A 14,295-nucleotide genomic window follows, 5' to 3' on the forward strand; every position below is an offset into this window, starting at 1 on the left:
GAAATCATTTGTTCATGATGTCCAGCACATCTTTTTAGGTCATTTTCACATTCCTGTCTCAGGGACAGATCTGCACATGATGGTCTAATCAGAGCAGAAAAGGTCAGAAGCAGGACCTCCTCCATCTGGTCTTACCATCCTGTGTGCAGGCTCCCAGCAGGTTGATGATGTTCTTGTGTTTCCCAATGATCTTCATCATCTCCATCTCAGAAATCAGGTCTGAAAGGTCTTTTTCTGTGGCGTCAGCTGTAAGAGAAGACAATAAGTCACTACAGGCTGATTGATCTACATCCAGTCAGTTACAAAGCTATGTACACACCGTGCATTTGCCGCATGTTCAAGAACCCATGGTGTTAACACTGGACAAGCATGGAGTTTTTTTTTTGTTTTTTTTACTGTTTACTAGCGCATCCCAAGCCTCTTCCAACCTACAGTTGGAACAGGCTTGGTGTGCAATGTCAAGCGGTGATTCTCTTGAATCTTGGTCCAGCTTTTTCTTCCACAGCTCTACTCCAATAAGACTTGGTGACATGGGGCGGCCATGGTGCAATGGTAGGGTGGTCGGTTGGAAGATTGCAAGTTTGATTCCTGCCTTGTCCGCCCCATATGTCGAAGTTTACGGTTTTTACGGTTGTAAAAACTAACGTAGCTACGCATGAACGTGAGGGTTTTGAACACGGAAGCCAGAAAAACGCATTTAAATAGAATTTTCATTGGAAGTGGGTGCTTGAATGAATGCTGCCTAGGGTGTTGTAAACATAGATTAAAGATTCACAAATATGAATCAATAGGCATGTCGCATGTGTTCTAAGAAAGATTTAGAACCTTTTCATGAGATGTTGGACTCAGTTCTCTTGTTAAAATGATGGCTGGAATCCAACAAAAAAAAAGTTTTTTCTAAAATCTGTGCATCCCAGGTTGACGTTTTGCTGCCATTAACTCTAAAGCCTAACCCATTTTGGGACAATGAAAGAAATTTTTCTACAAGTCCAACTTTCTTGTTCTTCATTTGAAGAAAGTAACTTACACTTTAACATTTTCACTGCAACATTCGTCACGCGGTTTGGCTTTTCTTTGTCCAGACCCAGCACCTCCCCCATCATCACCTGACCAAAGCATCCTTCACCCAGTGGCTTTCCAAGAACGAGTCTGTGAGGAGAGAATTATGGATGTGTTCATCTTAAAAAATACATTTTAGTTCAAAACAAAACAGATTTATTTGTAATCTAAAGCTTGTGTTAGATTTTTCTCAGTCTCTACGCAACTCCTTTATTTTTAATTGAGATTACAGGTGGGAAAAATGCAGTCCCAGGAGACCTCTGCTGTTCAGGTATACTCTCAAGGTTTTTTCTGAAAAACATACTTGTCCCTTGGGACCTCCCAGCGTGGATCCTGGGGCAGTTCGTATTCAGACACTCCTGACAGCATAGGAGAGGCACTGGAGGAGAGGCGGGAGGGACGAACCAGCATTACTCCAGAATGGTTGGAGGAGCTCGAGTCCACTGACACCTGATGTAAGAAACAGTTACATTAATCTTCTCATACTGGAACAGAGGTCGTGTTAAAGCACTGCAGTTTGGGAGTTTCAGAGCAGCTTAAATACTTACTTGCTACACATGAGCATCAGCAACTACAATACACCTGCAAGTTCTGAATGCTTTTATTTACAAACGTCCACAAAAGCAGAATTGGAAATGTGCAAACAAAGCAAAAATACTAAAAGCTATGAGTTTCAAAAAATCTGAATAAACAACAAGAGGGGAAAAGAGTTTTCCAAACCCCCTATCTACTTTCTGTTACCTGTCTGCGCAGAGGGATGCTTTTAGCCAGCTTGTGAACTGCCAGCTGACTGTTGAAGTCACTCTTCTTCGATGTGGAGCGAATTTTGATGATGACGGCAATGGCAACCATGACAGCGATGAAAAAGAAGCCAGCACAGTAAATGCCTACTTCCAGGTAGGTATGACTGGTGGGGGGGTATTGAGTGACAGCTACAGGAGGGACAGGACAAGGGCGGAGTCAGCTAGGATAGATTAATTAACATCATAGACTCTCACATGCAAAAACACAAAGCATACTTGAAGCCTAAACCTCCTAAAAAGTGTTGGGTCAGTTTTAGAAAAATTTTTTCAATCAGGATGGAGACGATGGTTTGAACAACTATAAACATTTGGGACTTTAGTCCAAAAAAACGTATACTCAAAATTTTACGACTATCCATGTTTCTTTTTCTTGTTTTATTAATCCAAGCTAAGATTTAGGTTCAGAGTAAAGCAAAACTTTCAGAATTTGCCCCATTATATGAGAAATACCTTAAAAATCCCAAACAGACATGGTTTTCGAGATACATTAGGAAATGTTTAAAGCTTTTTTAAAGAAAGCATATAAGCTATTTTTATTATTTTTTATATCCTCAATCAGGCTTGTGACATGAACATGTCAAAAATAATGTCTTTCCAAACCCATTTCTTCAAGTGGGTGTGCTCTAAAGCACAGAAGTTTAAATATTAAATTTAAATATTAAGTATTTTATTAATCAATGTGACACTTAAATTAGTTTTTTTTGGATGCCTTTTCAAAGTTATAGGACATGAAAAAAAGTAACACGCAATGTTAATTTTAGGATTAATGACAGATTCATAAATTAGAGACAATTGTAAATATATTTAATATTTTTTTTCTACAATTGATAGAATAATTGACAATGCAATCAAAAAGCCCCCAAATCTCAAACTGCCCCATTGATGACACCGGAACTATAAATATTTAATGTGTTAAAAATAACAACTTCCTTTAAAACCTCATAAATACATTTTTTCTCTACGCATTTTCTTAAAACCCATTAAGATTCCCTGCAAGTCCAATTTCAGATTAAATTAACTCATCCCTTAGACACAATATAGTTCCAAAAACATGGAAAACTGCTGGAGTTACACCAATACATAAAGCGGGCGACAGAACAAAACCAAAAAATTAAAAAAATCAACAAGTATCTTACCAAGTATTTCAAAAGTAGTTGAAAAATGGGTAACAACATATCTTATTTCACATCTAAACAACGGGTCAACGCCTTTCCACCCAATGCAGTTTGGTTTTAGGAAGCATCCACTGATACTGCCACAAGTTAATTTCTTCAATCTTATTTGACTACTAAAGGTATCATATTATATTTGCAGTCAATGGTTTTTAGTCATTTAACCTATCGTCTCTCTACTTGGTCCCAAAGAAATGCAACTATTTTAAAGCCACTTTAATCCATCTTTAAAAATGGGTTGAAAAACACTTGATGTGCAGATTTACAGTATCACTATTGCTTCATTCTCAATAAATATAATGTGCGTTTTTTTTTTAATTATCTGTTGTTTTCTAGGGTCTAATTTTTAAGGGCTTGCTCTGCCACCTTTAAGGAATTCTATTCATAAGAAAAATAATCTAGGGATTCACACCAGACCTTTAACCTGCGGAGACTGGGAAGAGCAAAGATGCAGGACCAAATTTGGCGAATTTGGTGTCCGTCAGAGGCACCAAATTTTGGAATATACGTCCAGTTCCCATCAGAAAGAGTGAAAACTATGCAAGGTTCAAAACAGCTTGAAACATTGGTTAAAACAAACTAGACTTGTACTCGGACTCAAAACCATCCCTGCGGTCCATTAAACTATGGAGGTTTTTTTTGTTTTGTTTTTCTGCTCATGTCTACTTTGTGCTGTAGTATTCTGTATAAACTACCCGTAATTTCCGGACTACAGAGCGCACCCGATTACAAGCCGCACCCACTCATTTTCACGTGTTTAACTTCTTTTGTTCATACACAAGCCGCATCAGAGTACGCAACATGGTCAGCCTGACAAATCACATCCTGACTCCCAAACTGAGCGCAATTCATTAGCACACTGTGGGAGGAGACAGCTTTGCCTCAGGCTCATGTATTTGAAAACACTAACACCTGCCAAACAGCATGCACCTCTATTCTGTTCACAAGTTCCTCAGTTATGGTTTTTATATTTTAATTTTTTTTATTTTTTTTTCCTTATTGACAATCTAGGTATCATACATAAAATTACAAACAGTAACCATATAATCAACATTACATCCCTCAGTTATGATGAGGAAATTTACATCCGCGATCCCCCATTTCCCATGAGTCTTAGGGGCTAAAGGCGGGGTCAACGCCCGGCCTCGCCACACTGTTGTACGTGTTTAAGAATGAGCAAGGAACAGCAGTGGATGGAGGGGCGAACGGAAGAACAGCTCTCCTTCCGCTTGTGTCGCGGCAGCGTTATGGGAGTAACAGGGCTGGTTAAAAAACACACCAGTAAATTAAAGCAGCGCCGACTGAAAAGCGCGCCTCAGCGCGATACGCGCGCCGCGGCGCGTGCGTCAGAAGTTTCCTTCCACAACAAACACTGTTGCTCCGCGGACGCCTCTGCGCCCCGCGCTCGCCCTGCGCGCTCCTTGTCTCCCCTTCCTATCCTCTCCGACACCGCTTGCCAGAGCGGCTCCAAGGAGGAGCGCTTTGTCCCCATTGCGCCGGTGGACCGAGCGAATCGTGTCTGTGCAGAGCAATCGGACTTGATACTGTACGTTTTGTGGATGAGGGGCGGATGCGTTGTTACGTGTGGGAGCCATCAGACTGCCATCGGCCCCGCAGCTCTATGTGAACGAGCAGCAGGGAGAACATGTCTCCAGCTCACACGGAGGCTGTGAGCTTTTCAAAGCAAAATTCCGCTCAGTCCTTAGAAACAGTTAAAATGACCACGTCAATTTGTGTTTCCAGTCGTGTCCCGACAAAATAAAGGCTGATGTTATTCCCACATATTTACGTGCAGCCCAGCTGCAGATTGCAGCTTTTCCGTCAGCAGCTGACCGGCTTTTCCAAACCCGTTGGTGATGGTGGATTTTTTCACGCTGCTTTTAACGATTGCTTTTAACTTGAAAGCTGCGTCATATTGTAGTGGCGATCACGTGCACGTTGGGTCTAATGGCACCAAAGGATTCTGGGATGCGGCCGGGCATGCGTGTTTCTTTTTGTTGAACCATGACTGAAGTGTCTAAGACCTGAAGTGAGGTGCATGCTGTTTGGCAGCTAAGAGGTGTGTTGAAAAATAAATGACTTGTTGCTTGGAGTTGGATAGAGAATTCAAACCATACACTGAGTCCGAAAGTACGTACATGGCGGCCGCCAATTAAATCCATAAATTAGCCGCGTCACTGAATAAACCGCAGGGCTGTAAGCGCAGGAAATAAGTAGCGGCTTTTAGTCCGGAAATTACGGTATATGTTTTCACTTGTGTTTACTGTTGTATGAATTGTTCTAAGTGTTTAATGTTTATATGTTTTTCTCTTTTACATGCCTTAGGAAAACAATTTACCACTTGCCAAAACATTGATGAATATGCACTGTCCTCATTTAAATTAAAAGAAAACAATTAATATAAATTAAAAAGCTAACAACAGAATAAAATAAATAAAATCAAGCATGTGCAGGCAATTTATTAAATGTACCTTTACACAAAACCAACCGACATTCTCAAAAGATGTTATCCTCTACTGCAAAGAATAAACTAAAAGAATTAATCTCCAGTTTTCAAAGTGATCAGGCTTGTGCACACAATATTTTAACATGGCAAGGTCCTTAATCTGGCCTTTGAGAGTATTTCGAGTTCCTCATTCTTGGTTCTCTTAAAATCCCACCCCCAATTCTCTTTCATCAGTTCCAAAATACTACAAAAACTGAAGTTTAGTTTACTTTACTCTTACTTTAAAATGTCAGAATGGATTTTTTTCCTGGTATTTGTGTTTTCACCAGCTGCAGTCCAGAACATTTATTTTAATGCAAATCTGAGATTTTTGCTTTACCCAAACTTTATTTAGCAGTAGAATAAAACACGGTAAACCACAAAGCATGACTTTACTGTAGTAAATACATCTTCATCATAATTATCACTTTAAAGCAAGTCTATTTCTATATTTTTTTATGTTTTTGAGCTAAAAAACAACAACTGTGAAATAAGATTTAAACTATGTTTTTTTCCTCCCACTCAATGAAAACAGCAACATTTATTCATCTCAGTAGATAGGGTGTAATGGGCTTCTTTCAGTTAAAGATTTTTGAAAATACACAGGTTTGAAAAGTCGGCAGTGTGCACTTCAGTCAGATATAGTTGATTTACAAACAGGTCTAGGGAAAAAAATTAAATCTATTCATATACAGCCCATTCTTCCTAAAGATGTGCATCAATTACCGTACATGGTCACATATGCTGCAAGTGCACATTTTTGCCAACTATTGATTATTCTATGCAGGGCTTTGGATTAAAAAAAAAGAGTTGCTCTGGAAGCATAGATACTCCTCAAAGAAGCACCAACTGAAATGCACCAGTACACCCCCTAGATGAATGTTAGCACCACAAGCTGTTAAACAAGCAGCTTGAAAATTGGAGTAATGCTCATTCCAGAGAGACAGGAATGAGACATCTACTACAGAGAGACAGTATTAAAGCAAACCACTGCTCTCACAGCAGGAAATGACATCAAACGATACATGTCATTTCTGCTACTCGTCAAAGAGAAAAGACGAGTGAAAACCAAACATAAATTACTAGAGCGGAAAGGAAGAGAGTTCAAAGAGAAATTTTGATCTGAGCAGCCAAACAAACCCTGAAATTATGAGGTTTTGCTGGTTGATTCAGACAGGATTACTCCAAGCAACTCCTGGGTTGTTTGTCATTTTGCAGAAGTAACTAAAGAAACAGAAGAGCAAGCTTAGTGCTCTCCTCCATCTAAAGTTCAGATGGAGTAGGAGTAAGGGGAGGGTGTTTAGTATACCATGTTGCCCAGGCTTCCACTCACATTTATCTGCAGAAATGCAGCAACACAAACGCTTTCTGGAAAATGTCAATCTGGAGAGCCCGGCTTGAGATCGGAAAGGATATAAGGAAAAGTAAGAAAGAGAGAAAACCACTGATACCTTCCAAAACGGTCAACCATGCAGTGTGATGAGAGAACCCGATAGAATTGCCTGCCAAGCAGGTATATTGCCCAGCGTCACCAAAAGACACATTTCTCAGTTGCAGGACTTCCATTTCCTTGTCCGTGGTGTTAAGGCCAGCGGTCTAGAAAATAACAGAGGAAACAGACCCAACAAAAGGCCCAAGAGGGAAAGGGGACTGTAAGTAAAAGACTCTGAAAGAGAATGAGCTCGGAGGAGCGTTCTCCTCTATAATGAAATAGCATCAGGACAAGTATCACCAAGAGCCCCAACAGAGGACTCCGTCAGGGAGAGTCCTCCAGCATCTGTTAGTGAAAGAGATGGTTAAGTCAATTCTATGCTGCTTAACCTTAAACTGGGCGCCACCATCACCATGTGAAATACCTCAGCCTCATTTGTACATGCAAAGGATTCACATGGAAAACTCCACAGCAGAACAGGGAGTCCTAACTCACTCACTAACATTAGACCAAAAACAGACAGAATGGAAAAGACGATAACAGAAGAAGAAAGTACACAAAACTTTGAAAGGCAAGAGCGCACGAGTAATAGAGAATGGAGAGAAAATTAAGAGGACAAAGCAGAGACATGTGGCAGGAATGAGAGGAGCTCCAACATAAACTGGACACTAAAGACTCAACTGTTCTGCTGGGAATTTTCCATAGCATCATTTACTTTCAGGAGAACTGAAGAGAGAGGAACTGAAAAACAGAGGGAGGGAGGAGAGAAACAGCTGAGGTCGTCTCCAGCTATAAGCTTCAAGTTTTCCCAGCTGGCCCTGAAGCGCCTCCAATGTGTCGTCCTTGCACTGCTGCGTGGTGGTTACCTGCAGGGTCATATTTGGTGACGGTCAACCAAGCTGACTGATTGGCCTCCCCTATATAATTGGACACTTTACATATATACTCTCCGCTTTCCTCCTCAGTCACATTGTAGAGGGTAAGCACCTGAGCATCCGAGCTATTGACCCCTGAATGCTAGAAATGAAAACAAGCCATCAAAGGACACAAACACAGCAGGTAACACAATAAACATGGTTGGGAGAAGTTTACTTGCAAGTTGACGGCAAAATATTCAATTTATATTCCAATTACAATTGAGAGATGTATTGATCTTAATAAACTTAAGTCAATTATATTTTGGAAAATGGATTAAAAATTGGACATTTCTGTGCTTCAGAAACATGTTATGCATAAATAAAAAGACTGAATACCTTAAGAATTTTGACATGTGGTAAACCATCAGGTCCGACGCCGCTCCCATTGACCTCAATATGCTTCAGCCACTGAATGTGAGGCTGTGGATCACTGAAAACCTTGCAATGAAATTCCACATCACTCCCCACCACTACTGAGCGATTGGCTGGCAACCCGGCCTGCAGTATGGGCCTGTGGGGGGAGCGCTCTGCAAAACCACAGAGATGCACAGACATGTTTAATTTAGGCATTTAAAAGATCAGAGGAGCAGGCAGGAAACATTACAGGCAAACTAGTGTTGATTAGCGCTTATTTCTTTTTTTTTTTCTTTTTTACAGGAAGCAATTATAGAAAGTTCTTTTATTAAAGACCCACTCAGATGAAAATTGTGCTTTTGATGTTTTTAACATGTTATTGTGGCATTTTTTTTTGATGATGGAGGACATATTTAAGAAATCTAAAATTACATTGCATTTCTTTATTCAAATTGTTGTGAATCAGAAGCAGATACAAAAAAAAAAAATCACATTGGAAAGGTAGCTTATTTGTGATGTAGAAAATAAACTGGGTAGTAGTCTGAAATGTGCCTGTGGTCTAAAACTAGTACAAAAAGAGAATATGGTTCAAGAATGCCTCCTCAACTGGCAATCTACACACATCGATGTTCCATAAAAAAGAAAAGAAAAGAAACGATTGAGTAATCAAAATAAACGTTTTGACAGCTTGAGATTGGTTTGGCAAAGAAATTTAAAAACAGTAATTTCTGAAGAAGTTTGGCATAACATAATCTTAGACATTAATTGGGCTACTAGAGATGCCAGAAGTAAATTTATCCATAATAAAATTGTGCACTGGTATTACTATACACCATCAAAGAGGTTTAGGATGGGGCTGTTGCAAGACAGTAACTGTTGGAAATGTGGAAACGATACTACTTATCTTCACGCGTTCTGAGAATGTCATTGGTGTTTCCTTTTTGGATCGAAGTGATTTCTAATATGGAAAATGTGATTGGACTACCAATTCCTAAATTACCACAACTATGTTTATTCGGAGAGCAGTCTGCTAAATCCCCTGGATTTCCTAAAGAATTGTTTGGCCTTGTGGTGGCTGGATTTATGGTGGCTGCAAGATTTATTCTAAGGGATTGGAAGAGTCCCCACAAGCCTCAACATAAGGACTGGATTAAACTCATGACAGAGACTGCTTCATTTGAAAGTTTAATTGCTAATATAAACAATGTGCAGGTTAAAACAGGCCAGGCATGGAGTCATTTTATGTCATTGATAAAATCATAAGAACAAGCTTTCACTGCATATTCTGAAAGGTGTCGTGTAAGTTTTATTCATTTATTTATTCATTTTTGATCTATTACTTTTGTAATTTTGTGTTCAGTGTTATTGTGGGGGGAAAAAAAACTAAAATAAATACAAACTTTAATGAGATAAAAAAAAAAAAGAAAGAAAAGAAATATTTTGGGCGGGGCCACAAGCTTCCTGCTTAGCTTAACAATGGGGAGGCGGGTTGCGCCAACAGTACCGCACACAATTCAGAGGCAAATTTATGATGAGCAATAAATTATGTCTCATAGCATGAGGGACAAAAGATATCTTCAGTCTGTCTGTGGAGCAGCGATGGGACACTACTGCTGACCACGCCCCAAGACCTTTTTTTTCTTCTTTTTGACGTAGAAAAAAAGGCATTACCATGCCTAAAAGACCACTGGGAATGCTTTTAAAATAAATCAAAATATGATTGGAGTGGGTCTCCAACAGTGCTTCTGTAATGCCAAAAAGAACAAATCCTCAAAACTTCTCAGTATCTTTAAGGTTCTTGATAAAGAGCCGCCCCAGCATAAGAATGAAAAGTGCTCATCTGGCACCAAGTAAAACCCAAAGGAGTGACGCCAATAGAGGAAGTTGTACTCGGATTTATAAGACCAACGGAGCAAGAGTAAATCACAAAGCAGACCAAGCTAAAGTTATCCAGTCTTTTACAAGAATCTATGTCTCAACTTATAACCACGGATGGAGTTTTTAAAATTCTTCTCATTGCAGATGTACACATCTTTGCTATGAGAACAGATGTTTTCACTCACGAGATCACTGGTCTGCAGTAACACTTAGGTCTTCATATTTATTAACTATTTAAACGGATTACTAATCTTCTAGCAGGAAAACTGTTTTTCTTACCAACAACATCCAGCTGATAGGTGTGATTAATGCTTCCATATTGGTTTTCCACCACGCAGGTGTAGTTCCCCTTATCAGACGGGACTACAGACTCCATGATGATGGACCACATGTGTTCACGAACCTAAAAGTCCACAGAATGAACATGAATCAAAAATAAACATAATAAATAATAAATTAACCACATAGTAAAATTAGCACAAATACTCATTTAAAATGTAAGTAAAAGAATAAAAACAATCATCTGTGGTTATTTTCATGAAAAATAGACTCAATAACAAACAACTTTGAAGCAGTTGTGAAACTTAGTAAAATAGGAGCAACATATTTATGTGTGCTTTGTCCCACTTTATAGTAAGATGACCTCCTTGAGATTATTAAAACAATTCAAGGTTGTAAATTTAGGAGTTTTAGCTCAACAGCAGGCTCGAAAACAATAATTCATCAGCGTTTCAGACAAAACGTACCACCCAACTGAAGGACACCGTCTAGCCTTCACTAGTCTTAGAGTTCGTTATAAACCTCAGTACTGCGTTTTAGTGCATGAATAAAACCGGTGGGTAATCACAATGCACCCAAAACTGGACAGAAAAAGTCTTTAATCTTTTACTTCAGAGTAAGAACTGGAATCAGCTTTATTGGCCAAGAAGGAATTTGGCTTCTGTGCCTTATGTTCCTGTGCTAAACTTTAACCTAATTTTGCTTATTTTAAGAGGATCAGCCACAATGGTAATTTTCTTTTTACTATACGAGATCAATCCTTTGCAGCTGTGACAGTGAGCAGGGACTTAAATACCATATCCTGGCCTAAAAAGCAAACTCCAGGCACATAGCTACAATTGACTTTGTCTTATTAGCATGGATTTAAGTCTGGCTTTTTGTTCCTTCCTTTGTTCATACGCATTTTATAATTTTTTTTTTCTATAAATCTGCCAAGTCTGGCTGTGTGTGATTAGTGAACCAACCTCTAAGGCAGCAGCAGCAACATCAAACATGTGTATACACACTGAACCATACGGTCTTCCTCATTTAGTCAAAAATGTGAAGAGAGTCCAGTTGCCTGCTGCCAGATGTGTGATGCCTGCCTTCATATACATGTGTTCCACATTATCCTCAGCCTCCTGCCTGTCTCCATGCCGGTAATGTGAACAATAGAATCCATGCTATTACAGCAAGAGGGTGGAAGGACTGAGAGAGGGTCCCTGCCACTGATGCAGACCTTTACATTTTTACTGGGAATTCTTTTTTTGAAAAAGAGCCGCCAGGTGGTAAAAGTGTGCTGCCTGGCTGGGTGAGTGGCTTTAGGAGGCCAAGGAAGCAGGCAGTTGAGAGGAAACTCTTTAATGTGTCCCAGCTGGGGAGGCAGATGGCTGAGGGAACATAGTACAGGACTGGGTAAGCCCACATTATGAGAAGAGCAGATGTGGGATAGTTTTATTGATATCCACACCTGTGGTCAAACCACCAATGGATGTAGCTCTACACATTTGTTTAGTTTGACAAGTTTGTTGATAAACATACAATGTCTGAATTAAAAAAAAAGTTACAAGTGTTGCTTTTTGTGGGAAAATCTGTAAAGATGTGATAAAACTTCACCTATTGCACCTCTTAATTCAAAGAGAGAGGATTTCATTGAATCCATTGTCATAACCTTTACAATTTGTTAGCATTTCAAACAGACAAAAACCAGGAAAACATTAACAGGTGGCTGTGAGTATGCCACACAAATGGAACCAAAAGCTTTATGGGACATTTCCTAAGTAATGAACAGTGACAGTGAGGTGGGTAAAGAAGAGAGACGCATGCCACTACATTTCAAGTGATGGAATGGTATCAATAGAAAGCCCTGAAGGGAAGTTTTTGAAATATTTCCATTACTTACCTTAAAGCCTCCAATGCGATGGTCTTTCTTGAACTCCCTCCCGTTCTTGTACCATTTCAGAGTGGGGATTGGGTTGCCACTGGCAGGACATCGAAACTTCACTGTCTTACTTGCTGGAACAGCGTGAAGCTTCTTCTCCATTTTTTCTGGATCAATCCATTGTGGAGCCATCGCTAAAAAAGCAGGGAAAAACAATCAAAAAGTAATTTGCAACTACTAGCTATACTTTCACACTTGGGTACATTCCTAATATCCCTATGTTAATGAGTAAATAATGTTTATGTAAATAGTAAATAATGTTAAATGTTTGTAAATAAGTAAATAATGTTTAATGTTTAAAAATGAGTAAATGAAATGTCTGTTTTATTAAGAATCCATTAAACCACAACTTTAAAGTAATCAGTTGGTTATTAAAAATGTTTTAATTTATTTTTACGATATAAAAAACAATCAGTTGTGAATCAGTTTATGTTTTTTTCCAAATAAACATATGGTTACCAACGATTCTGTCCATGCCCATCTTTCTAATTTATCAAAAAACTCCTTTGAGACCTTTGAAAGGAAGTTTTCGGTGTATTGAAAATTTAAAAATTAGATAAAAGCTTATTCATCTTGTTATTCTAAAATTTAGATCAGTAAAGCTCCCTTACTGAAAGCTTTATGACACATTTCTAAAATGTTTCCACTATTGACAAACCTATCAGGCTACTTATTGTCAACAAAAATCCTTGTAATTCTTTAAGCCAATTTATTCTTTTTAATACTGTACTAAGTTAACATGCATTTAAAAATAAGAACATTTTTAAAACATCCTGCTGCTCCCCAATAATCCATAAAACAATGCATTGGGGATCCACCTTTAAAAATTAGTAAAAATTTACATTTAAATATTTAAACAGATATAAAAAGGATGATACAGTGTTAAAATAATTAGAACATGACTAAATTAAGACAGATATTTGTGTCAGCATTTAGTCATACATTGCAGCTACTGGATTCTTTATGGGCAGTCTAATTAGCGGAAATCAAACAAGAATAGAAATGTGTTCACAAAGTATCATAAAGTTGAATAAAATAGAATAAATAAAATAAAATACATAAAAATGTGTATTCATGACAAATCCCCATGGGGATATTCCCCATGCCCAACCTCCCTGGAGGTTCAGAGTGAAACAAGACACATCAGGCCAACAACTGCACTACACAACCTTAAAAATACCCCCAAAAATGACTAATGAACATTTGCTGCAGTAACTCAAACATATTTGAACACTTACGCATCAGTTTCTGACTCCCCAACAATTTAGTTTCCTCTGATGAAGATTCTTCCTCGTCATCGTCGTCTTCAGAGGAGGCCAAGTTATAGACTATTGAGAGGAAGACAAATCGGAAAAATCCTGTTTGCTCAATCGATCAGGACTATGCACAAACAAAATAATCTCACCGTTTAACTAAAAAAGTGTTTGATCACACAATGATTAGGATTACATATTACATGTTAAAGTAACCAAAGATTTTACAAATGATTTCAGAATTTAGAAATCAATGTTATTTTAAATGTCACAATTAGGGCTGGGTTTATAAATTGATTTCATAAGTTAATTAAATGTTTTTTGTTTAGATGATTTATTTATTTATTTATTTATTTATTTTGGGGGGGGGGACAAAACGAAACAAAAAAAAAAATAGAGATTTTATTTTCCTAGCTCTCTGCTCACTTGGGCTTCCGTTGTTCGGAGTGAGGTCAGCCCGTCCGTGTCTCGCAACGAGCAAACATGAAAACAGCCGCAAGCAAAGAGGAGCTTTGTCCGTGAGGCAGAGAAAAAAAAAGCTTGTTGCATAATATTTACAAGCGTACGTGACGCGTAAAGCACCCCCCCCCCCCCCAACATCCCTCCAGCACCCCCCCGTAACTTCTGTACACGTCTCTGTATTGCTTAGTTTAGGCAGCGGGACATGATAATGATGTGTTCGTACTATTTATAAAGTACTTTAAGGCTATTTCTTTTCTTAAATAAAATTAAGAAAATAATT

General features: G+C 38.6%; 1 protein-coding gene across 8 annotated transcripts in view; it reads right to left on the reverse strand.

The window, feature by feature from the left end:
* Positions 1–14,295, reverse strand: part of fgfr1 (fibroblast growth factor receptor 1) — a 41,783-nt gene that overhangs the window by 4,988 nt on the left and 22,500 nt on the right. For 2 of the 8 annotated variants that reach the window (XM_011479076.3, XM_011479080.2), the window contains 9 exons: positions 13,539–13,628; positions 12,262–12,434; positions 10,380–10,503; positions 8,205–8,395; positions 7,818–7,968; positions 1,801–1,991; positions 1,364–1,509; positions 1,028–1,149; positions 136–246 (listed from right to left, as the gene is read on the reverse strand). In XM_011479076.3, the coding sequence (XP_011477378.1) occupies positions 136–246; positions 1,028–1,149; positions 1,364–1,509; positions 1,801–1,991; positions 7,818–7,968; positions 8,205–8,395; positions 10,380–10,503; positions 12,262–12,434; positions 13,539–13,628 (1,299 nt within the window). 8 annotated transcript variants of the gene reach the window in all.

Source organism: Oryzias latipes, chromosome 9, assembly GCF_002234675.1.
Source record: "Oryzias latipes chromosome 9, ASM223467v1".
NCBI lineage: Eukaryota > Metazoa > Chordata > Actinopteri > Beloniformes > Adrianichthyidae > Oryzias > Oryzias latipes.